Consider the following 27,773-nt stretch of genomic DNA (forward strand, 5'->3'; position numbering starts at 1 on the left):
TTTTATGGTTGTCAACTAAAATTTTTTTCTTCGTTTAAGTATTAAGCTAATGGAGTTATAGTTTTAATGGAATAAACGGGAGTGCTACTTTGCTCTGTCACCGCTTAATGCATTAGTTATCGTGGTTCAGTATTTAATTAAATTACGTACGGTTTCGGCGAACGGTAAAAGCTTCGCATTGTACGCACGATGCCATCGAATACTGGGTACGAATTATACTCACCCTATTTTGAGTCGAGTAATCGATTAATCTTCAACGATTTGTAACAAATAATGGTTCATCTCTAAAGTGCTGATGCATAAATTATTATTTTATTATAAATTTATACATGGGCGTAGGGGTTTGTGCCCGTTTGTGTAGGTTAACAATCTCTCATGTGTTCTGCCGCCAAGTAAAAATACTTGATATTGTTGGCTTCTGGTTTTAAGGACGAGTGAGTCAGGGTAAATATAGGCAGAATGGTTATAACATTTAGCATATAACATTTAGATTGGTCCTTACCTTTATATCATAGTATACATGGTATTTCACTTTAGTAATATTAATTACAAAAACCTTGGGAACATTACAAATAATTAAGTAATCATTGATATTGATTTTTATATTATGCATACAAAACGAACAATGGTATAAAACTTTATCCAACGAATCAATAATGCATCTGTGTCTGGACTAGTGATTAAAATATCTGTGTCTAGATATCAGCGTTATTTCTTATGAATAAGAAACATTACAAGTTAACGATTTCGTGTTTTGAACTGAATTTTAGCTTTAAGTTATTTACAATTTACTACGTCTGTAGTTAGAAAGTTTAATGAATATCTTTAATTATAAGGAAAATTTGATTTCAGATACAATGGCTTCCTGCCAGCGGGGGAACGCGGGCGACGTCGCAGCAAGTTTGTGCTGTATCGGCGCCCGCAGGCGAACGGCGTGCGTCGCTCCAAGCATTACGTAGTGAAGACCCCTCACAGCAGCAAAGCTATCCTCGATGCCAGCCAGCATTCCATCTCGTACACACTTAGCCGCAGCCAAGCGGTTATCGTGGAATATACAGAGGACCCAGACACAGACATGTTCCAGGTAAGGAATAGAAAATACAATAACAGAATGTACCGTGAAGAACCGCCATCAAAATCAGCCGTTACTCTTGTCCACCATTTGAAATAAGAAATTAATAAATCGTGTGTGTAAGTCAACAAGTTATAACTCTATAAAACATAAGACAAACATTATCTTCTTAATCTAAAACGTTTTTTACACAATCCGGATAGCAATGTTTGTATAAATGAAAGGTGAAAGTACTGATAAACTGGTGTGGCAATCCAGCAATGTGATACGTTACTCAAGCAAGCTGCCATCCGCTTAACATAGAGAGAGACATTACACATATTTCGAAACACGAGGAGAGGTTCTTAAGTCATGTATCCCCTTGCATTTCGACCGCTTATCAACGAGCAGACGCCCCGTGTTTGCTCTGCGACGCGCTCAGACAATGGGCTGTACGACAAACAATAGTTCTCCTGCACTAACCGGGGGAGACCGCACACTTCATTTACGACACTGCGTACACATCGCCTATAATAATAGCAAATCTCTCTCATATGGAAACGAGCGGAGTTGATTTAAAAAGTTACTTGTTCATTATAATTTTTATATACGTCGTAAAATCGTAATGTTTTGATAACATTAATTAGTTAATTTTAGCTTCGTTCGTCAGACGTTTTTTATTTCATACTGTTTCGTAAACTGTTTACGTTTTCGAAACGTGGTGTTTACTCGTATCCCGGCGGCCATATCTAATCGGCGCACACGGGTTAGTGCCCCCTGGAGCGAGAACAATGCGTTGGTCCCCTGCACTGACGCGTCAGACGACAACGAACCTATCGAAACATCTCATTGAGTAAACACGCTGGTCAACTGATAACAATGCAATTGATTCCAATGTTTTCTTTGTAATTAAAAACAAAGATATCAATTTAATTGTCTAGCTGTAAATAAAAGCGCACTACGTAACGTGGGGCAAGTAATTTCAACTGTTTGTTAGTGCTTAGCGCCCGTCGGTTAGCCAACAATTCCTATGGGATAGAGTTCGTTGCCGCCGCGGTCGTCGCACCGCTCCACATCCTGTTCATTCGACGCCATTTCATTGTTGTCGCGAACACGTTCACAAACCGCAATGGAAATAAGTAAATTGATATTTCGTTGTTCTATTACGACGTTATGCTTACATTACGCTAACTATTCATTCAATCTCAAAACAGAAAGAACACTTAATTTATTACATATAACATTAAACATTTAACTTACGTAGATTAATCTTAATGTAACTGTTCCTCTCTTACTTTCGTCTTTATCACTCTAATTTTCTCCATCGTCCTCCCTCTTTCTCTCTATGTTTATACCTAAGACTATTTTTTTACTATTAATCCCCACGGTTCCAAAACAATGATTATCTGAAACGATAATATTAATAATAAAAAGATTCCCGTTATCAAAGTTATCTGTGATAAGAAATTGACCGATTACAGTTTTCCTACTACGTAGTAAGATGAGTTTGTTTTATTATATTTATAGTTTTCTTGTAGATACGTGCCAAGTTTGAAGGAATCCGGTTTAACAACTATGTAAATATTATATCTGAGATAATCTTGTTGTAGTCGAAACGCGCCCATCTGGTTGTGATGAATGGGTCCGTCCAGCCTTCGTATTTGCACGGTTAACGTTGTTTTTTTTTTTTAATATTGACCTTAATATTTAAATAGCCAAAGAGTTGGTTTGGACCTGCTGATATTTGGGAAAAATATTTTTTTGTTTGTTTATTGAGACAATACTTGGAGCCCTTAATGTCAAACAATCGGGTAAACTGTATAAAACAGGCGTGTAGGAACCATACGAATATTTTTTTATATCTATTTGATACTTTAATAGACTACGTAATCGACGTGTAATAATCTCGAAAGCGAGTTAGTGCATCATCATGGTAGAGGTGAGTTATGACGTCACGAGCGATCCGTTCCGCATGTCAGCTGGGGTGGGAGCGTGACGTCAAAGGGGAGAGACGCGAGACGGCCTGGCCAAGGACGTCGCCGTGCCGACCGCCGCGCAACAAGCCGACAATCGATAAACTAACTCCATAACACTCGCGAACTGCAAATTATAATATACTTAAACTCTTTTTATAATATACACATGATACAAAATCTGTGTAATATAAAAGGTAAAAAAAAATAAACACAGTTGAAAAATATAACAACTTTGATCATATAACTAACACCAAATTAGCAATTTAAGCTTAATATCCAAAGTAAGTCGCCTAACATCGATAGGTTAATTATAAACCCATCGAAGAGAGGCCTAATGCATGTAAATCTATGCAGACAGAAGAGCTATAGAGCTTGGTTTCAATAGTATATTATAAGAAGGCAGGTAATTCTGTAAATTGCATTTGCGTCATTTATTATGCGGTATTCCGTCTTTTCAGAGAAAATTAAGATAAGTATGTATAAAGTGCACTGCTTCATAGGGTTATTGGTAATTCGACGTATACACGTTAGCAAGCGCTAACGGTGATAGAGGTGACTATTTGCAATAATATTATTTTCCCAAGTTGTGACTCAACTACAAAACTTCAATAAATATTCCGCATCATATTTGATGCGTTTGTAATTTTTATGTTGGGGTCTTCCGCAGATGATACGAATAAGACGTCGTTAATTGGTTTTCATAGTAAACTACTGGTTTCATGTGGACCCCATACCGTTTTATACCGTTATTATAAATCGGCAGAAAATGAGATTTAAATTGTTACATTTTTTAAATTATTTTCTATAACCTCCTATCGGAATTACGTGGAAATACAAATAACCCTGTAAATAAAGATACTTTATGTAAAGTTGTAGCTTTTACTGTGACGTGTAACTGTTTAATTAGACTATATAATATATTATTTAAATTCGACTTTGAATATAACTAAAGTTATGTTTGGTCTTTCTAAATCATAACACGATTTAAATGATCACATGAGTTGAAACAAATAAAAATAACATACAAGATAACGTCAATAAAAGATGATTATTATAGAAGTCGAAATGCGACATAAAACAATAAAAATTGCAATCACATTTCTCCAGTCTATTTTTTTATGATCGTCGAGTTTTATCGTCTATAAAAATTATATATTATTTGATTCGTTTCCGATGTACAAACAGCGGTTTTATAACTGTCTTGTAATTATAATAACATAAGTATTTTTAACTATACGTGCTAACATTATTAAAACGTCATTCTACAATATGAAATTGTGAAATAACCAACGGCCTCTTTTATCTTTAACCTTTTAAGACCCCTATCCTAGGTCCTAGGTTTAGGATAGGATACAGGATATTTAATCCGAGTTCAGACACATTTCTTTCGTGCAGGATTTCTGGAGATAATTACTAGTACATACAATATTAAATATTAGTTTTCTTTGATCGACCTAGAAGTAACAGCAGTATTATTCTGTTAGAATTCACGTCATATCTCGTTCGTGAAATGTTGGCAACCGTCGCTATGTATCCCTCACTCTTTTAATTATTTAAGTACCGGCATCACAGGGTTACAATAACGATCTATATACAACGTTTAGATCGAAGAATATATGGAAAAAAATCTTGGATTGAAGATAATTTTCGTCTATTCTCTACTATAATATGAACCTCTTATACATGTAAACCTTCCTTTTGAATAACTCTGTTTTTTGATGTTACCATCATTCAAATCCGTTACGCATTAGCGTACATACGGCGGGAAACGGTTATTTTTTATATTATGTAGAGATCACATATTACATTCTGACATTTCAGGTCGTCTTCTGCAGTCAGCTGTTACTCATTTATACAAATGATAATATAATAGATGAATTCTTTACAGTTACAACATTGAACTTTTAAAAATAATATTGCAATTTAATTTCGATCCTGTTACGTAGTGTGGATGCTCCGTTGCCCCCTAAAGGCTCTTTCTCGATTTAATATAGCCAAGTATGGTCCTGGCGTACGTCCAGCCAGCCGTTCGCTGGTGAAAGTAATTTCCGATATTTTCAAACTTCAATGTGAAAGCTTATATTGTGTCAATGTCGCGACTAGTGACTTATTGGATTCGATTGATACGAATTCGATTATTATTGGAATATTACACGATTCGATTCGAATGATTATGAGATTAAATGTATTTGAAACGGGGTCACTGTGCGGTTGACTAAATGATTGGCAACTTTAAGCGAACTTAGAGCTGTCAATCATCGCATATAATGGCGATAAGCTGTGTGAATATTTTTCGTTGTGAAATTTTTCTATTATAAATTTTATATTTATTATAACGTAATATTTTCTTTAGTGAATTAAGTCCTTGCAAGAAATGTTTTGTCGTTTTGATCACATTTATACCACATGTTGAGAAATTCATTGGTAGTTCCAAAATAGATCATAATATGTTAATATGTCTGACATATTATAATCTATTTTCAAGTAGATATTTTATACATATTAATAATAATCATTAATATATATGCATAAATTTTAGTATTTTTTTAACAGATGTTATGAAATGCTTTAGATACATGTACTATACATGTATCTAACACATTTCGCCTTTATAGAAAAACAATCTATACTACCACTATATAAATTATAAATGCAAAACTAACTCTATTACTCTTTCCAAACCACTGAACCTAAATGGCTAAAATTGTAAGCTTAAGCCCGAAGAAAAGACATGCTACTATTTATACTAACGTCTGACGACCAACCATATTCATATATAAATTATTATATTATCTATATCTGCATACTAACATAATAAAAAATGAAATATTTGTTTTGTTGGTATTGTATAAACTCTGGAACTTCTGAACTATTTTACTCAGAAGGAAAAGTGTTAGCGAACTAATTTATCCGCTTGCGTATTCCTATATTTGTGTCTTTATCTTTTATATTAAAATACTGAATATTACGCAGAAGAAGTCGCGGGCACAACTAGTTCACGATATAAATAAACCTTATTCAAGGAGATTTATGTTTTTCAGGCGCTGTTGAATTTAATTAGTATAACTTTAATTGAATGCTCAGGTTACATCAGTTTCGGAATGTTCTTAAGAATCACTATTCTAAAGATATATTTAAAAAATATTAACTTTTAGTATAATAATAAATAACGACAATACAAATTACGGTAAAGGAATAAAAGAAACCGGTGGGGAGTTCGTGTCTATACTAATGATTTCGTGCGTCTGCGGTAGACTCGATCGAAACTTACCCACAATTATAGACCGATAAAAAAATAATGACTTTTCTCTACATCAATCTATGAAATTCAAAGATATGACATGATTGACTTTTATATATTATCTTTGTTCTATTTATTTTACCCGAGGTAAGTTGGGTTTTCATAAAATAAGTGTTTAAAGTAATTTGGTTCAATTATTGAGATTACAGAGAAATGCTTACAAAGATACTCCTATAATTGTCTTTGAAATTTAAGACTAATAATTATAAAAACGGAAATCATAAAACCGCCAAACACTAACAAAAAAGTATCAATCGAACTATAACAAATTTAACCGTGAAAGTACTGTGGGTGTGATCAACGGTGTCACGTTACATATGTCCTTGATAGAACCTGCTCGGTTGGTGGTGTGTGGTATGTGGTCGTGATACACTCTCCCACGGAAGAACGACTCATAACAGTTATTACGTATCCAAGTTCGCACGGTATAAGTTATCTTAACAAAATGCTAATTATAAGAACTACAACTTCATTCATATTTATACTTTTTTTATTGCACTGGTAGAGGTGTCCCGCTTTCTAGAACAAAGGGTTTCTTCGGACGATGATATAGAGGATCTTAATTAATGTTTCCTTTATAGGAGTTATAATAATGAATCTGACCTAATTACTGCAATAACTTTGGACTAAGTGATGGAGAAATGCCTACGTGACAAACATTCATATACCTACTCAAAACTCTTTAATAAAACAAATTATAAACAATTGACAAAAAAAACGAGATAAAAATAGTTGTTTTGTTTAGTTATTTTTTTAAACGATTCCGAAGTTTTCAGACGTAGGTATATAGGTTGCGTGCGATAATCTCGCAACGAGATAAAATAGGGGTGGGGGCAGTGGCGAGACGGTTCATCGGACCCCGAGGGTTGAAAGGGTGATATTTTATTTGAGTGTTATTCCATGTCTAGACAAATTCAACCATTAACTTGGTCAATAAAAATATACAAATCGTACGATGTAAACAATCGTTAGGTTGTTTGTAAAAGTTAATTGTGAAATGGTTTTCTTAATTCACTTGCTAAAATAAGCAACTTAGATTTGTTTCTTTAAAAAAAAACAGTTTGACGTTTGTATTTATTTGTCTGTTTAATTGCAAATAATTATAAGAATTCGTATCTATAAGTAGCTATTTGCATAAATAAAACCTTCAGGATTAAAAATAATTACTAGAAATTGAAAAATATGATGTCATTTTAACAATCCGTGGTACTAAAACCACACGGCATTTAAGTATACATCAAAATGAATCGAAAAAAAAAGTTAAAAATAGTAAATAACGTAATTTAAAATTTTAATAGAAACAATAATCCAAGATAAACTCAAACGATTATATTTAAAAATTAAAAACAAAAGGAGTTTCCAAGCTGCACGTTTTAAGAAGGAAATTAGCTATAACGTATTCTTAGCGCGGAGGCTATTATTACTGTACCGTTACCCGATGCATTTGACCTCTTTGTGACTTAACTCAATTTGCTACTCAATGCCTCTTCACTCGGCTCTTTGTGATAAAGGAATTGTGATTAGTTTCAATCGACGTCATTATTGACAGTAGCCTCTTTTGACCTTCCATTAATTGTATGCAAAGAATAATCATTGTCTTATCGTAATAGGTGCTATTTGTTTACTATAATTATGTTCAAAATAATTGAATATTAACTTTACGATTTTGAAACTGTTATAGAATTAGGATTTTATATACGACTTTATTTAAATTGTAGCAAATTTCGACCTAAAAATCTTCTTAGTTTTCTAACCAAAGGTCTGTCTGATCATTGTGGTTACCTTATTTCGTAGATATTGGCACTAACATTATTAGTGTCATTACATAGTATAAAACAAAGTCGCTTACCGCTGTCTGTCCCTATGTATGATTAGATCTTTAGAATTGCACAACTGATTTTGAAGCGGTCTTTTTATTAAATAGATTACCTTCCATATACATGTATAATACATGCACAATATAGTTGAGAATTACTGAAAAACTGCGAACATTGTAAGAAATTCTGTAGTATATTTAGTATCAGCATTGCAAACGTGCGAAGTCGAGTTGTATCGCTAGTAGAAGTATAAAACATTGCTTATATGCGATGCGACTTAAAGTCTCAAGGATTTTAAAACTCTTGTTCTGGTAATCACGGTTACCGGTACGGTACGGTTACTCATTCTTCAAACTGAATCTCTATACAATTAGTATTTATGCATGGCATTTAGCCATAGAATGAATGGGTGCTATCCATCTAGACGAGAACAAAGATATACCGTTGGTAGTTATGTTTTAAAATCCAATAAAAAGTACATTTAAATGTATAGAAACCTGCACCCTTCATGCATTGCGTCCAATTAGGGATGGAATACCGATTTAGTTATGCATCTGTCTGCCAGGCGGAGTTCATAGTGTGATGAATTCATAAGATTTTTACGTTAACGGTTTTTTTAAACATTGTCTTTTTAGGCGATTATCGTTGATATTCAGGTACTACTGATGAAATGTTCGTTCGTAATCTCGAAATGTAATGTCCTCATGCGACGACACATAAACATAACATTTTAATCAATAGGCAAATCTAGTATTTTTTTATTTCTTTTACAAGCGACCCGCTCCGACTTCGTACTTCGATTGTCTTACAGCGTTCACAGCTTTTTTGTCATTCAACAATACAAACCGCTTTTTATTTACACATATTGTGCATGTAGTATACATATAAACCTTCATAATTAATCAAAATATCTATTTAAAAAAAGCCGCATCAATATACGTTGTGTGAATTTAAAGATCAAAGTATGCATAGAGACAGACAGCGGTAAGAGACTTTGTTTTGTACTATGTAATAATAATGAAGATTTTTAGGGTTGTATGTGTCCGTGTAGTACATAGGTATATATATATCCCGTACCAAGCCCGTCTGAGTAGATACAATCTACTCGACATTAACTTGATTGATCGCTTGAATTATAACTTGATTGAACTTTATGATTCAGCTATGTTGAATAGATATGTACGTTATTTGTATATTCCCTAAGGTTTTTAAGAACTATTAAATAATTTGTATCACACCGTTGAACTTGTCGCCGAGACAATTTGTCGCCTCGGGAACCTCTCAAATTGGGTCGTTTTCACATTTCGTACGTCAATATACTCGTCTCAAGCTCGTTTTATTTTTAAACTAATGTTAATCGCGTTACACGGCTAAATTGAAAAAAAAATGGTATCGAATACCTGACATTTTCCAATAGTCAAATAAATTAGTAGTTATCTCCGAAGTTGCTTCAATAAAATATTGAGGATAAAGGTAATCTAAGAATGTCTTATAGATATGATCATGTAAGCATATATTTTAGGATATGATTATTTGTCCGTTTTAACATTTTTTAATTATACTGTTGCTCGTCATTTGATAATCAGAGACGACAGGATTTTTTCATCTTTGCATACTTATAGATTTTTTTTGTTATTTTAATATTTCGTCAAAACTAATGTCGTCACATAAATTGATATGATACCTATACGATTGAATGGTATAATCGTTACAGTCAATCTATTGATTTATTACAATAACAACAATATTCATACATATTTGAATATGATATGATATATTAATTTTTGTTTTTGCAGCAAAAATACCGAAAAGTATACGACAACTTTTTATGGTAGAAGCAAATTATATTTGTAATACGGTTCGTTTTATAAATGCTTTAGGATCTTTGAAATCAAAAGTGATTTCGTACTAAGGACAAGTTCCGAAGCGATGTCCCTATCAGCCTCCATCTTTGTCTTTTGTTAGACGGACAATGGCTACGAGAATTGGGATAGAACGCCAAGGCGATGTGCGAGTACGTGTCCATTCAGTGTTTAACAGTCGCCTATTCATCACAGAAGCTCTATTGATGCTACTAATATTTATACACACACTTAGAAACATATGCCATAATGTAACAGCTTATTAATATCCCTTAGCTGAATTAAGACCTCATTACATTCGATCTACCAGAATTATAAATTCAAATAAAGAACGTGATAATTTAGTGATGCCTCCGAAAGGCCAAGCCATCTCGATTCTATCCTAAAATTTACTCATTGTGATCCGTGTTTGTAAAATGTTTTATTATAAACCGGTTATTGCATGTTGTCCCTTCACCGATCTAAGGTATATTTATGGGAAAGGTTTCAATGCAAATCAAACATGTGAACTTACTAGTATTTACTTGAATTCAAATACATCTATCGAACAGTTCATATAAGCGCTAAGTGTGTTAACACATTCCGTTAACTATGTCTGTTATTTTTTTATTTAAATAGTTTATTGACCACCACAGAGTAAATGGGACAAAAGTCGGACTAAATGCCTGAAGACATTCTCTGCCAGTTTAGGACATTTAGGTCAAACAGAAAGCTATGAGGGCGGTAAATAGTAACTGACAATACAGAACAATATACATGCATACTGATATATAAAACAATAAAAGAAAATACATAAACAGCAAAGAACAACAATAGAGCACAATAGAAGTCATGGGAATTGGGAGGTTTTTAACAATATATCTTCAGGTTGACGAGCCTTAAAAGTAAATTTAGCGGTAGCTTTTCTAATATGTTCGGGTACTTTGTTCCATAATCGGACACCTCGATCTTTTAAGTATGCTATCACGGATAAACCAATGAACAAAACCTGGTATAAAGTAAGTTTGAAATGAAGGAAAGCTCAAACTAAACCCTGACGAAGTCTAAAATGCGAGTGAAGCCGCGGCAAAAAGACAATTTCATAGAACGATATGAAATATTGTAATACTACAATGTTGTTCAGTTTGTGTCACGTGTGGGCGATTCATCATTCTTAAGTTAGCAAGAGGAGTGGCGAAAACATTATTTTTCTCTCTCACTTCTTTTCACTTTTATATTTCGCGAGTTCCAATGACCAATGAGATATAAGTCGGCTATGTGAATAAACTTCCTCCTGCCTCATTTAGTTTTCGATCCTAATATAGGTTATTAATCTTTATATATATAAATAAAAATTTTAACAAAAAGAAAAACCGACTTCAAACAAAACACTATTTTAAAACAAATGAATATGCACGAAAAAGTAATAAAAATAATTTCATATTTAACATATTTTTGAGAGTCCTCCTAGGTAAAATGAAATGAAAAATATTAGACTACTTAAAAGTCGATTTACGATTATATAATGTAGTTATAGTTATTGTTATATTTGGAGCCGGTGTCAGCCACGGGCACACGCTTCAACAATCAAAAGAAAGAAGCGATACGAGCCTCTTGATTGACCCAGTATAATATCGTATAAAAGGTAATTTGTAAGAAACATATTTCTTAAAGTATTCTCGTATTGTTTTTTGATAGATATAGTATAGCGTTGGCTGACACCGACTCCAAATATAGCAATAATTATAACTACATTATATTAGGTTGGGGAAAAAGTCTTTTCGCATATAGTATGTATGAATTTGTAATAAAATCTCTTTGGCTATACCATTTGTATCTGGCTGGTTTTGGTATCATTAAAAAGTTTAAATTTTAAAGAAGGCACTTCCAAATTCAAATTAGGAATTTGTGTGATTTTCATTTGTTTTTGTTGTTGTTAAAATGAGTGAATCTAAAGAAGAAATTCGATACATTTTAAAATTTTACTATAAAAAAGGTAAAAATGCAACTCAAGCCGCGAAAAAAATTTGTGATGTTTATGGACCTAATGCAGTATCTGTGAGAGTAGCGCAAGTTTGGTTTAAGCGTTTTCAAGCCGGAAATTTTGATATCAAAGATGCATCTCGCTCTGGTCGCCCTGTTACGGACAAAATTGATGCCATTTTTGAAAAAGTGGAGCAAGATCGGCATATTAGTAGTTACGATGTAGCTGAAGAACTGGCAATTGACCACAAAACGGTTTTGACTCATTTGTATAAAGCTGGGTACACAAAAAAGCTCGATATATGGGTGCCTCATGAACTCACTGAAAGAAACCTAATGAACCGTGTACTCATTTGTGATTCTTTATTACGACGTAATGGAACCGAACCATTTTTGAAGAAGCTGTTAACTGGTGGTGAAAAGTGGATCACATACGACAAGAACGTACGAAAAAGATCGTGGTCAAAGGCCGGTCAAGCTTCACAGACTGTGGTAAAACCCGGATTAACTCGCAACAAGGTAATGCTGTGTGTATAGTGGGATTGGAACGGCATCATTCATTATGAGCTGTTACAGCCGGGCAGGACCATCGATTCAGAACTGTATTGCGAACAATTGATGAGATTGAAGCAAGAAATTGAGAGAAAGCGGCCAGAATTGATCAACAGAAGGAGTGTGGTTTTTCGCCATGACAACGCTAGACCTCACACATCTTTAGCCACTCAACAAAAATTACGAGAGTTTGGCTGGGAGGTATTAATGCATCCGACGTATAGTCCTGACCTTGCACCTTCAGATTTTCATCTGTTTCGGTCTCTGCAGAATTCCTTAGGCAGTGTCAGGCTAACATCACGAGAGGACTGCCAAAACCACTTGTCGCAGTTTTTCGATCAGAAGCCCCAAAATTTTTACAGCAATGGGATCATGTCACTACCAACAAGATGGCAAAAAGTTATGGAACAAAATGGCACCTACATACTTTAGTCAAATGTAAATAAACTATAAAAAAAAACTTTTTGAATTTTCATATAAAATACGAAGAAACTTTTTCCCCAACCTATTATAATCGTAAATCGACTTTTAAGTAGTCTAATATTTTTCATTTCATTTTACCTAGGAGGACTCTCAAAAATATGTTAAATATGAAATTATTTCTATTACTTTTTCGTGCATATTCATTTGTTTTAAAATAGTGTTTTGTTTGAAGTCGGTTTTTCTTTTTGTTAAAATTTTTATTTATTTTTTGATTTTAAGTGAAGCTGATGTTGACTAACTAATTTTTTTTTAATATGGATAGATTAAGCGTTCCGTTTATATGAGTCAGAAACTACTTCGAGGACAATTTCAAAGGAAACTTGCGAATAAAGCAAAAATAGACTTTCGAAAATGCGGATTTAATACGTCACGCGGCGTAAACTACAAGGATTCCTCGAAAGAGCTGTAATCGAACTCAGCAAAAAACTTTGAAAAAGACCAACTATATTTCGTACATCATATGACATCACATCACATACACAAAATTTGATTAAAGATAGTAAGAAATTCTGCCCCATATCGCACCCTAACTGCGAGCCGTATAGGAGTTCCATCAATACATAGTATAAAACAAAGTCGCATTCTCTGTCCCTATATCTTTAAATCTATGCAACGGATTTTGATGTGGTTTTTTTTAAAAGATAGTGTGACTCAAGGGGAAGGTTTGTGTATATAATACATGAACAATATAGTAAAGAAACACTGATAATTTTAGAATTTTGCGATGTGATGTCGTAAATAAACAAATTCTGTAGTATATTTAGTATCAGTATTGCACCCGTGCGAAGCCGGGGTGGGTAGCTAGTTGATTATAATATTCGAGTATGATAATTACATAAACATAACCACATTACGGAAGGTGACTCAAATATCCAAATAACCTATAAATAAAAGATTCGACTGAGTATCGCTAACGTGCTCCTCAGAATTGTTCCGTTCTCTTCCGTTCCGTTACTTTGTCATGGATCCTGTGCTCAGAACCTTACCAAACTTTCACCAAATTACCCTTGAAGTATATATTTTATAATAAAAAAAGAATTATCAAAATTGGTTAACGTGATTTTCAGTTATTCACCTATTTGTCGCGCATATACATAATGAAAATTTAAGACTTATGTCGTTTTCATATGGATACCATCATCGGAAAAAAAATTAAAAAAAATGGGACCCCACGGGAAGCACTACCTTTCAAACAAAAAAAAAATTATCAAAATCGGTCCACCCAGTGAAAAGTTATGAGGTAACAAACATAAAAAAAAAAAAAAAAAAAATACAGACGAATTGTTAACCTCCTCCTTTTGGAAGTCGGTTGAAAAGCTAAATAAATACTATTCGTTAATTAATCACATACCTCAAAAACTATAACACAGCGTGTAGACATCCACTAAGAAATTTACTTTAATTTAAATTAATCATGGATTTTACGAAACTTCACTCCCTCTAAAACGGTTGTTGGAAGTTTGTGTTTTATAAATTTCGCGCGGGACGCATTATTTCGTATACATTGAGGAAAGCTATCGTTATAAGGTCGTCAATTCGATATATGATTTGATTTATTACGGTTCATTAAACGATTGACTATTTTGTAAGTACAGGAAATAAATGAACCCCGGATAAATATGTAGTGATTATAAATTCGAATACAGCATACGCAGTCGATTGTAATTTATCCTTACATCTGCGATTGGAATGTCGTGCACAATAAGATGCTCTGGTTATTGCTATTGTTAATTATCTACATGTTCTGTGATAGAGCTTCAAGTAAGCTCGCTTAGGTGGGTACAACCACTAATATATACTGTACCGTCAAACAAAACTTAGTATTTTTTTGTTCCGTTTTAAAGAGTGAGTAAGCCAGTGGATTAGGCAAGGGACTTAATATATTCGTAGTCATTTTTTTTTAACGCATTGATGATGATTGCTTAGTGTGACCCATTTGTAAGTCTGCCTGCATCCTTACAAATGTATTCATCATTGTAAATTAAATGACATAAGTACCATTTCCACAGAGATTTATTAGTCGGTAACTAGTAATTTTGAATTGGCATTTATCACTTGTATAAAGTGGAATTCTATTTAAAGCGCATCTAGACTGCACGCGTCAGATCTCACGTATGACCCTTGTAGCTATCAGTAGACGCCACATTAATGTCGTTAAATGTTGCCGTCTGTGGAACGTTCTCGTTGAGACAATCGCATTACTTTTGCCGTATATTCTGTTCTAGTAATATACATACTTGTGTATCGAAACTATGAAAGATGACTAAAAAAACATAAGTTATAATTTGATATAAAAAAAAGTTTTATATGTTTTTTTTTTCTATTATGGTAAATGTTTGCTATGTAAACATTGCAGATATTAATTGTAGACGTTACACACACTTTTTGTCCCTATTGAAATTTTAAGGATGTTTGTGGATTGAATAAAAAAAAATAAGGCTTACAATAGTCTTATAATTTTAATGTTTTGTATAATTATACATTATAATTTATTATTTATATACAGCGACAAGGATTATACAAAGCCTAACTCATGACATTATTGATTAAACTTAGACCGTAAAGGTACTCATTAATTTTGTACGTCCCTGTTTCTCTAGCGTTAATCTTTAAGTACAACGAGAGGCACACATCCATCATACGCGTAGCTATAGTCACGTGCCGTATAAATTATTCGAAAGCAACCTTTCTATTCCCAACCGAGCCATTTCGTCCCATCTCATTCTGTCCCCGACTCATTAGGGGTTAAAAGCTCGTGATATCTCGCAGAACGGAATCAACAAACTAAAAGAATGCGCGTTCAATTATTGAGCGATAATTCTACGCTTCGCTTGATTTCAATTTTTAGTTCGTCGCTTTTTTTGTTTCTTTTGATAAACCGTTTTCAAGCTTAATGTTTTATGAAACTTTAATGACGCGCCCGTTAGGTTTAATGTATGTATATTTCTGCTCGGTAAACCTAAACATCTATTGTACAAAGATGAATCAAAGATAGGCAGAGATTAAGCATCGCAGTTGTCAGGCAGTCTTAGATTGAAAGTGGCAGTTTACTTGTTCTTGTGAAAGTTGTGTAATATAAAATTATTGCATAAAATAAAATAAAAAAGGATAAAAAATACGGACTTCATGCTAGAAGTATTTTCAGCTAGATTTTTTCTAATTGGTGTGCATGAATAGTATTGAAGATTTTTTTACGGCCTTGGTGATTTCTTATTCAGGGTTTTTACGGAAATAGCCAATTTTGCAGGGCGTGTGTTAGCACACAAGTATATGCCCAAAAAAATCAGATATGCTATGCCCTCACTGTTATAATCGGATCGTTTGAGAAATAATACATATGACTCAAACGGAAAAAGTTCAGGCGCAGGACTGACAGCTGCAGTTGCTTATATTTATAAATTTCTAGATTGCAACATAACATAGTGAATCAAAAATTAACATTTTCCATGTGTAATGACTTACAATTACATATATGTTCTATGTATGTCAGGATTCTAATTTTCTTAAATGCACTCGCATATTTCAAAAGTTAATCAGTTAATGTGAAAATTTTTTTACATCTGAATATGTGACACGAATCCAGACTAGTCCTATTATATCTTAGTAAGGACTGTAGAAACGAGCTAGACCTATCGCAGAGTTTGCGTAATATTTGTTTAATATGGGCACATAGGATGTTCTATTTTGCAACGGCGTGGGATGAGTTACAAGGTAGCGCTCTACACGTGATCATATTATATGCAAATAGTAGTCGCCTGCGGCTTTGCTCGCGTATTAAGCTGTTGGTTTACATGTGTCTGGCAAAAAAGTAGCCTATGTCCTTCCTTGGAGCTCAAGTTTGCTTTATACTAAATTTCATCAAATTCGGTTCAGCGGATGTAAAAGAACGACAGAAAGACAAACAGCTACAACAATATTTTGTTTTTAATTTTCAATACTATCTTAATATTAAAAATCTTTTATCCTAACTTTTATTATGTATGTCTAAGTGAGTTTGTTTGTCTGTTACGTTTTCACATGTTAACTACTCAAATATTCATCAGGAAATTTTGCGTAGTCGTTGTCAGGGGTATTGAAAAGGACGTAGGGTATGGTAAGTAGGACGTGGTAGATATCCTACGTCCTTTTCAATAACCATTACACACGGGTGGATGCCCGGATTTAGAAAAAGTATTATTTGTATTATCGTGATTGCTTTTTTAGAATATATAAATATGTATTTTTTAATATTATTAAAGTATTTTCTGTTGTTATATTCATTACATAAAACAAGTTAATAATAACTAATATAATAATTGTCAAGATGTTAATAGTAAACCTATCTCCTTTACCCTTATTGTGTTAGTTTTGTGTTGGTATAGGACAAACGTGTTATTATACTTATTTTTTGACAACTGCCACGCAATCTCTGAAGTAATTTGGCGGAACAATAACATCGCTATCTCTGTCTCGCGTACATACGCGATAATTAAACAACTCCATAATTAAAGATAAATATTTAAATATGTTTTGTTCTATATTCAAAATCAATTAATTCCTATCGTTCGTCTCTTCCCAACTTGGATTGTCAAAAAATAAGGAAAAATTTTCCTCTTTCCTTATTTATCTTTGTAATGGCTTCTGCGAGACGTTCCAATTTGATGTTTTTAATATTAAAGCATTGTAAATGTCTTTCCCGTTGGTTACATCGGTTCAATTTCCCCCGGATATTTTATTTGGAGTGAAACGCCTTCGGGTCGGGAAACGTATTGTCACGATCTCGTCTTGTAGTCTCACTCCCTTTACATTCCTATATACGGAACCTTTATTAAAATCTGTACCTTACGAAGAAGACGGTCGATATAGGTATATAGTCTATGTGACAATATGTAATATACAAAGGGAATTCTTATATTATTATTTGTATTTGCTCCCTTGAATCATAACTCAATTACAGTACTGTGGAACTACAGAAGAGAAATACCATCTTAGTTTCAAAGGTCTATGGCGATGGATGATTAGGCACTTACCACCAGGCCAAAAACACCGTAAATAAAAATCTTTAATAAATATGTTTAATACACTTACATCTTTTTTAAATACATATACTTATTAGTAATACTAGTTATGCCTCAAGGTTTTGCTAGTGTGTTTGTAGTTGGTTGAAGATATAAAAAGTAGCCTCTGTTTTAGTTTTGCTTCATTAAAAAAAAATCATCAAATTCAGTTCAGTGGTTTGGTCGCGAAAGATCAGCAGACATACAGAGTTACATTCGTATTTATTATATTAGTATAGATGCAGTAACTCTCAAGTACGTACTTTTAGATATTTTTTTATCTCCGTTACTTGATAAACACAGATTTGAGACGTGATTTTTCTCGTTCAATTTGTTCGTCGCCTACTTCCCGCCCACGGGCTTTGATTGGACAATTTGGGCCTCCGATGCCAAGGCTGAAATCTATTCTCAAATTGTTACATTCTCTAATGAGTTTATTGACTTTGAATTTCTTATTCCATCTTCATACGTACTATAACAATTCATATAAGATTTAATTTGTCATTTTTTCTGTAAAAATTCGACATAGGATAGAAATAATTGTCTTAATATTTTTCGTTGGTGGTGAGGCTTTATGCATGTCTGGGTAGATACCACCTATTCGTCTATTGTCAAACATCAATAGTTAGTATTTGTGTGTTCCGGTTTATCTCCTCTAGATGTTGTCATTTCGAAACCTAATATAAGAAATTGTTTAAAGAGAAAACTGAAATTTACAGCAAAGTAATTTACCTACTTCTAAATGTCCCATTTCTGGACATGTCTTTTGGTCCTTTACCTTTGAGTGGATTGATGATATTGATTTAGATTTACTAGCTCACGTCGCTCCGCCTTCATGCAGGCATACACGAGTGACAAAATTTTGTCGGGTACATGAAGTTTCCTTTCGATCTTTTAATTTTTTCTCGAATTTCAAATATCGAAGCAATCTTCATTCCAAATTCAAGTGTTCAGTTCGGATCGTACATCTGTTTAGTGCGGTTGTGTTATTGCGGAGCGTTATTGACGTACTAATTGTTTACTAAGAATCAAGGGCCGTCGCGGCGTTATCTACACGTGCGCAGCCGCTGGCGGCTCCCGGCCGTATGGTGCAGTATAATGGAGTTGAATAATAATATTCTAGTTACGGAGAATGTGAACAACTTTGTTGAAGAGTGCACTATTAGAAACGATAATATTATGGATGCGGAATTATTGCATTCCGATGCTGAATTAACATGTATGGGTGATGAGGATAGTAGAAGGGCAAATAAGCGTTTGCGGTCGTCAGACTCAACAAATGAATGGACAACCGTTGATAGGCAAGCAAAAAGAGTACAGACTAGAAAAACAAGATCTCAGACTAATCTTCAAGATGATATTATAGAAATTTGTATATATTCCAAAGAAATATTACCTAAACAATTTCAGATGGCTAAGTTATTGAAAAAAGAAAATATAATGAATATCACTCGAGTTAAATACATTAACCCTTACAAGGTTCTAATTCAATTTAGTAAGGAAGACAGCGCGAATAAACTTATTGATTGCACGACCTTTTTAGAAAGTGGGTGGAGAATTCAAAAGACATATGAAGTAGGATTATCATATGGTATCATTAGGAATGTGGAAATTGAGTTGTCAGAAGATGAGATTAAACAGAATATAAAGACTGAAAATGAGTTAGTATCAGTTAAAAGGCTTATGCGGAGAAATGATAGTGGGACGGGCTGGATTGATAGTGAAACAGTTCGTTTAGGATTTAAAGGTACATTTCTTCCTCAGCACGTATATGTGTATGACATAAGAGTTAAGATAGAACCCTATAAATTTTTTGTTACTCAATGTTCTAAGTGTTGGCGATTTGGTCATAGTAAAAAGATATGTCCAAGTAAGAAATTAGTATGTCCGAAATGTGGTGACAATCATGACAATTGTGAAGCTACAACTTTTAAATGTATTAATTGTTCAGGCCAACATTTAGCTTTGAGTAAATTATGTCCTGTATATAAAAAAGAAAATAAAATTAGAGAAATTATGTCAGAATTTAATGTCACGTATAAGAAAGCCCTAACAATGTATGTGCCTCCCACTCCACCAGTGCATAAAGTCATTCATCATAAAAGTCCTCTACGAAAATTCAATCTGTCTCCTGCTATTTCGACTGACTCCTTAGCACCAAGAAGCTATGCTGAATGCTTAAAAGTAGGTAATGCCGAATCAACAAAGCCGAGTAATATCTTTAGGAAATCTACGAAAACCAAAAATAAAAAAAACTACAGTAGAGAAAAGGTTAATGATTTTAAGGACATGGATAGTGAATCGAGTACAGAACATTATCCTCGAGAGAATGAAAAAAACAAAACAGAAGACGTAACCAAACCAAAAATAACATGTTCTGAATTAATTGAAAGGATTGCTGATATTATTTTTATTAAGAAGTATTCGGGAAGAAAGAAGATACAACTAATTTTAACATTAATATTTGAATGGTTTGTAATTATGTTCGGAGGCAAATTATTGAGTTTATCTTTTGTAAAGAACCTACTTTTTAGTAATACAGATGGCTAGTGAAGTTAGAATACAGAGGCTTAACATAATGCAGTGGAATGCGCAAAGCATCAAGAACAAATTGGCAGCAATTAAACAGTTTTTGTATTTAGAGAAAATTCATATTGCTATTGTTTGCGAAACCTGGTTAGACAGTAATACAAATTTAAGAATAAGCGGATATAATATCTTTCGAAAAGATAGGGACGATGGTTACGGAGGTATCGCTATTTTTACGCATAATTCAGTAAAAGCTAATGCAGTACCAATACTAAATTTCACTAATACGGCCATTGAGTTACTACATTTACAAGTCTATAACTGCTGTGACGTAAAAGATATAATTGCAGTTTATTGTCCTCCCTCTGTCAGAACAAATCAGAGGGACTGGGAGTTTTTATTTTCATTAGCTAATAAGAATTGTCTTATACTAGGTGATTTCAATGGTCACCACTCGAATTGGTCTAACAGGACGGATATGCGAGGTACTCAAATTTGCGATGCTCTGTTTGATAGTCATTTTGTCACATTGAACAATAAAATGTCGACCCGTTTAAAACTAGTAAATGGCGTATTACAGGAATCTTCCCCAGACTTATCGATAGTTTCTACGGATGTTTCAATGAAATTTGATTGGAATGTTTGTAATGAGACATTGGGAAGCGATCACCTTATTCTGAAAATGTCTATTGGTTTTAATCCATTGTGTAAGCCTATCATACGAAGAAATTTTAAAAAAGCCGATTGGACTAATTACAAGAACTACTTAGCTGAAATTTTTTCTGATTGTATTCTACCCGAAAATCCTCAGCATGCATACGATCTCTTTATCGCTTGTTTGAATGATGCGGCTGATAAATTTATACCGATGTATAAAATTAATCAAAATCCTAATAATAAATTTACTCTTAAACGCTATTGGAGTGCGGATCTGTCAAAAGTAGTTGCTGAACGTCGTTTAGCTCTCTCGAAATTTCGAAAAAACCCAATTCCAGTTAATTTAGATTTATTGCAGGACAAAATAAGGGAATCTCAGAGGTTAATGCGGAGGGCTGAATGTAGATCTTGGCATACTAACTGTTCATCACTAAACGAAGTTTCAACCTCTAAAGAAATGTGGGATCGTATGCGTTGGTTCAAGGGCTATAAAAGTCAAAAATCACATGTAACTGTAGATTCTGCTAACAAATTTCTCAAAAGTTTTACCCCCGATTATGTTCCTAGGCCGGCACCCATATTTGAAATAAATAACAATCAATTGGAGTGTCCGATCTCAATACAAGAAATATTATATGTCATGAAGTCCAAAAATACAGCTCCAGGGTGTGATGGCATATCTTATTCTATGATAAAGAATATGCCTAGGAAGGGTTTTCTAATTCTGTTACAATTATATAATATGTTTTTATCGCTAAACGTTGTTCCTCATCAATGGCGCAATATAGCTATTGTCCCAATACCAAAACCAGGACGAGATTCGAATTTAGATTCATCCCTAAGACCAATTTCTTTAATATCATGTTTGTGTAAAACATTTCACTCTATTTTAAATAAAAGATTGGAATGGTATTTTGAACACAATAAATTATTTTCTGAGTCAACAATTGGATTTCGAAAGACTAGGTCATGCCACGATAATCTTTGTCAATTAGTTTCTAATGTACAAATTGCTTTTTCTAAAAACGAATCAACTATTGCTTGTTTTATAGACCTAACTAATGCGTATAATAATGTCGATATTTATAGTCTCTTAAAACTTCTTCATGATTTTGGTGTTGGAAGTAAAATTTGCAATTACTTGTGGAACTTTTTTAGTGAACGTCGGCTTAAAATTCAAACAAGTGATTGGGAAGTCACTAGAACTACTTCTTTGGGTTTAGCACAGGGGGACCCTTTGTCACCCCTATTGTTCAATGTGGCAACAATCAATATTTGTCATCAAATTCAAAATGTTAGTATCTCTCAATTTGCTGATGATTTTGTCCTTTATTATTCAAATTCAAACTTAGTTTTTGCTCAGAATTTGTTACAAACAGCATTAGACTTATTTAAAGAATTAGTTAATAGAATTGGTCTTGATATTTCCCCAACTAAAAGTAAAATTTGTTTATTTTCTAAAGGTAAAAGACATGATGTAATAGTTCTCAAAATAGATAATTATAATTTAGAAGTTGTCGAAAATATTAAATATCTCGGGATGTGGCTGAATCGCTCTTTACGATGGACTAAACATATAACGGAAACGACACAAAAGGTTTTACAGTTTCTTAATATATTTAAAGTATTAACAGGATCCAATTGGGGTGTTCATCCTAAACATCTGAGACGTCTGTATATAGCCTTGATTCGAAGCAGGTTAGACTATAGTAGCTTTTTGTATGATAATGCCGCAAAATGTCATCTTAAAAAACTTGATTTAATTCAAAATCGCTCAATGAGAATAATAGGAAACTTTATAAAAACTACTCCTATCCACGTTATGGAGAGTGAATTAAATCTACAACCATTATGCATACGTAGACGTTTCTTAGCAGGGAAATTTTTGCTTAAGTCGAAAGCTCTTAATAACAATTATAATATAAAATTATTAAATGAGTTGTCTCATCTTTGCGAAACTCAACGATATTGGGCAAATAAACGTAAACCGCTTTTAGTTTTGATTCATCAAGAATTAAATTCCTTTCCTATACATCGTAGTAATTTACTTGATATGTTCTCTCTGCAGACGTGGATAAGTAATGTGAATGTTACAAAATTTATTAAAAGCGATATTTCGACAGTTCACGAGGCTAAAAATACATACAGCACACAACAATTAAAATCTTTGGTAGAACATTTTATGAGAAACACCTATAACAATTGTTATGAAATTTTTACTGATGGCTCCAAGGAAAATAATGAGTCGGGAGCTGCGTTTTATGATGTACAGAATAATTGTAATATGAAAATTAAAATAGATCAAAATATTTGCATAATGGTTGTAGAATTTGTGGCTATCTTAGAAGCTTTAGCATATATTGATACTATTGACAGTAATGAATTTGTAGTATTCACCGATTCAAAAAGTGCCCTGCAACATTTGGCTCGATGTACCTCGACTTATCGAGGCACACCGATAGCTTATAATATTTTAAACCAATTGTTAAAACTAAATTCAGGTGGAAAAACTGTATATTTACAATGGATTCCATCACATGTTGGTGTTAGGGGCAATGAAACGGTTGATTACTTGGCTAAACAAGCTTGCTTCGAAGGTGAACACATATCTATAACGCCATTTTTTACGGATCTTATTTGGCATATAAAAGTTAAATGTAATTCTATGTGGACTGAGTATTTTGACAAGCGATCTAAGGAGAAGGGTATTTGGTACAAGACGATACAGCCTCATCCACTAAAGATATGCTGGTTTGACAACCATAAACTTAGTCGCAGAGATGTAATAACGGCTCTAAGACTTCGCGCCGGGCACATCCCAACTAATAAATTTGCCTTTCTTATAAAGAAATCGGAAACTCAGAATTGCATCCCCTGCGGAGTAGTAGAGGATATTTACCACGTTTTGTTGGAATGTGTTCGGAACGAGAGTCTTAGGATGACTATAGCTACTCAATTTAATATTAAGGATTTCAATATAATTGATTGTATGACTTTTTTGGCATTTCCTTTAAGTGTTGAAGCTAAAGCATTGTATAAGTTAGCTAACAAGTATTTTAGGTTAAGGAAATAAATATGTAAAGTTAAATAACAGAGCGACATAGTCACACATGGTGACAAAGCTCTTTAAATAAAGAGAGAAAAAAAAAAAAAAATTCAAGTGTTGTAGCTATTTCGCCATATCGGCTAAGCTTCTCAACGAACTTGTTCTAAAATAATATTAAATATAACAAGCAACGGATATCTTTGTGCTTACAGGTAACAATACAAATGCAACAACCCTTCTCCAACGAAAACAAATTTAAACTGAACTTTTGACATTTCAGTATCATACTAAAAATGTTCTACACAAAAGAAACTTTAGAAGCGCAGCAGGTCCACAGAGACTGGTCGATGTACAAAAGGAATTGTTACCGTTGCGTTCAGACAGTTTTCGTGTATCTGAATTCATACATAGCGGAAGTTTGGTTAACTTGTTACCTGAGTTTAATAAACTGGTAATAACTGTTACTTAACGTATACCGGGTGAATGGACGCGGTAATCTGAAACCGACTTACTTTAAAAATGAAGATTAAACTAAAAAAAAAATTTCTTCAAATATAGTTTTCAATGTTTTTTTTTTCTTAGTAAGTTTAGAAAATGTTTGTCGCCTTTCAATTATATTGTACGAGTTTGTCGCCCGCAGCTTCGCTTTCGTAGTAGCGTCTGTCGTCAAGTATTAGGCAATTAGCCTTTCTTTCAGTTCAAGCTTGTTTTAAAACAAATTTCATCGAACTCCGTTCAGTGGTTTGGCCGTGAAAGCGTGATACAAAGACAAAGTTACTTTCGCCATACATCAGATAACCTTCAGCGTTATCTTATCTATATAAATAAAAATTCATATTGGTCTGTTTGGCTCTATGCCATTGATCCGATTTTGAAAAATTGGTGTTTGCTGCTGTGTAAGCTACATCCTATTCCATGCTTTAAAAAAATGTTTTTTTTTTTGTATTCTATAATATTAATCTTTCATTAAATCCGTGTGCAGCCGGGGTGGGTAGTAAGTTATACGTAAAAAATGGTTTCAAAATATATTTTTCTGAAGCATTAGTTTGACGGATTATGTTCATGAAATATGATATTTCTAACAAAAAACGGAATCTGATCTCTGATAAAAACGTCCATCAAAGTTGACTTGTATTTTTAACAGAAATAATCTTTAGTGATATAATTTCACGAAAAGCTGTAAATCACTGAAAAGTTGTTTATTATCTAAACTCGGTGAAATTTGTATTTTGACCTTTATTATCTTAAGATTTTATAATGTACACCATGGTACTTTAACAGTTTGATAACTGCGGTGTCTTTTGAAATTTGCTACAGTTTTATGTCGTTCCTACGACACATCGTTGGATATATGTTAAAAAGTAATATGCATCATTGACGCTAATCACATTTGATTGATATACAAATCAAAATATCACTGCTGGAAAAATCTGCTCTTAATGGGAACGAAATCTACTAAATAAAAGTCACTTTATAGCAATCGAAACGAAAGGAAACGCCTAGCCGTTTTAATAAAAAATAGTAATCTATTTATTTGGTGGTAGGCTTTGTGCAAGCCCGCCTGGGTAGGTACCACAAATTCAACAGTTATTTTACCGCCGAATAACAGTAATCAGTATTGTTGTGTTCCGGTTTGAAGGGTGAGTGAGCCAGTGTAACTACAGGCACAAGGGACATAACATCTTAGTTCCCAAGGTTGGTAGCACATTGACGATGTAAGGAATAGGTTTCTTACACCGTCATTGTCTATGGATGGTGACCACTTACCATCAGGTGGCCCATACGCTCGTCCGCTAAGTTATACCAAAGAAAAAAAAAAGTTATGATTTGGTTCAGTTTTCTCCCAGATACGCTTCAACTGAGGCTTATTCTTGTTTGAGTAGTATCACGAAAGTATCGTTACTGTTATAAATCAGTAGTATGGACCTCCAGAATAGTACCGAGTGCTGTCCCTCTTTAACTACTACCGTGAGTAATTGCTGTTACGCAATTGTAGACTTTTTTTGAAATTAGCTACGATTATTAAATTTAATTGTTTATACGAATTGAAATATGTTTAGCTTCATTGTAGAACGCTCAAGTAAATAACAAAGCAGTTTTTTTTTGAAGCCGAGATGGCCCTGAGGTTAGAACGCGTGCATCTTAACCGACGATTGCGGGTTCAAACCCAGGCACCGCTGAATATTCATGTGCTTAAGTTGTATTTACAATTCATCTCGCTTGACGGTGAAGGAAAACATCGTGAGGAAATCTGCATGTGTCTAATTTCATAGAAATTCTGCCACATGTGTATTCCACCAATCCACATTCGAACAGCGTGGTGGAATATGTTCCGAATCTTCTCCTCTAAAGAGAGAGGAGGCCTTAGCCCAGCAGTGGGAAAATATACAGGCTGCTGTTGTTCTTTGATATGCGCGAAATAAAATATTTTTTGTGTCATCGTAAAAAGTGTCATTGCTATGTCATGGTATGTAGAGCGTATAAACGAATTAGTTTTGCCATTAAAAAAGTGTGAAATTAATTTTATTACGAACGTTTTTAAATATAATTGTTAATAGAAAAGCAAAAATCTTGTTTAAAAAAATGGGCCGGTCATTTTTTTTGATTTAATAAACTTATATAAAAATAATTAAAGTGCATCGGTTGCGCACGGATGCAATGCTGATACTAAATATACTAATATTATATATCTTAAATAGTAAAGGATAAAATACGATTACTATGGGTTAATCCTAAGAGATAGACATATTGAGACTTTTTTGTAGAACTTTTAAGGCGCACAATACTGTACATAATTTATCTCGTAGGGTTCAGCCAGCATTTATGATGTTAGCACAGAAATGTGCGTGTATTTTCAACATCACATTAGAAATCTCTAAAATTATCAGTGATTCTCTGCTTTATTATGCATGTGTTGCATACGCATTTTACTCTGTAATCAATCTGTCTATTGCAATAATTCTCAAAAATCTGTTACGTGGATTTCAGGATCTAAGCAAACATTGGGACAGACAGACAGCGGGAAACTACTTTGTTTTGTTTTATAGTACGTAGTGATGTCGCAGGATATTCTTTAAAGCTGTGAAATTTAAATTTCCCTATCGTCCACCAAGGGACCGCCCACCAGATATCCTACAGTCAAGTTTTTGTTTAACTGTGTTCCGTTTTAATGGTGAGTGAACCAGTATAATTACAGGCACAAAAACATAACTTCTTGCTCGTTTCGATCGTGCAATGACGGCGTAAGTGGATTAGATTTCATACTAAAACCACTACTGTTGAAGGAGTCGAGATGGCCCAGTGGTTAGAACGCGTGCATCTTAACCGATGATTGCGGGTTCAAACCCAGGCGAGCACCGCTGATTCAAGTTCTTAATTTGTCTTTATAATTCGTCTCGTGCTCAGCGGTGAAGGAAAACATCGTGAGGAAACCTGCACGTGACAAATTTCATAGAAATTCTGTCACATGTGTATTCCACCAACCCGCATTGGAACAGCGTT

The 27,773-nt window shown here is 33.7% G+C and overlaps 1 protein-coding gene across 1 annotated transcript in view; it reads left to right on the plus strand.

The window, feature by feature from the left end:
* LOC124538665 (protein pellino) overlaps positions 1–27,773 on the plus strand; it is a 68,132-nt gene that overhangs the window by 25,412 nt on the left and 14,947 nt on the right. The window contains exon 3 of the mRNA XM_047115799.1: positions 853–1,084. Within this exon, the coding sequence (XP_046971755.1) occupies positions 853–1,084 (232 nt within the window). The remainder of the gene's footprint in view (positions 1–852; positions 1,085–27,773) is intronic.

The sequence above is a fragment of the Vanessa cardui genome, chromosome 20 (assembly GCF_905220365.1).
Source record: "Vanessa cardui chromosome 20, ilVanCard2.1, whole genome shotgun sequence".
NCBI lineage: Eukaryota > Metazoa > Arthropoda > Insecta > Lepidoptera > Nymphalidae > Vanessa > Vanessa cardui.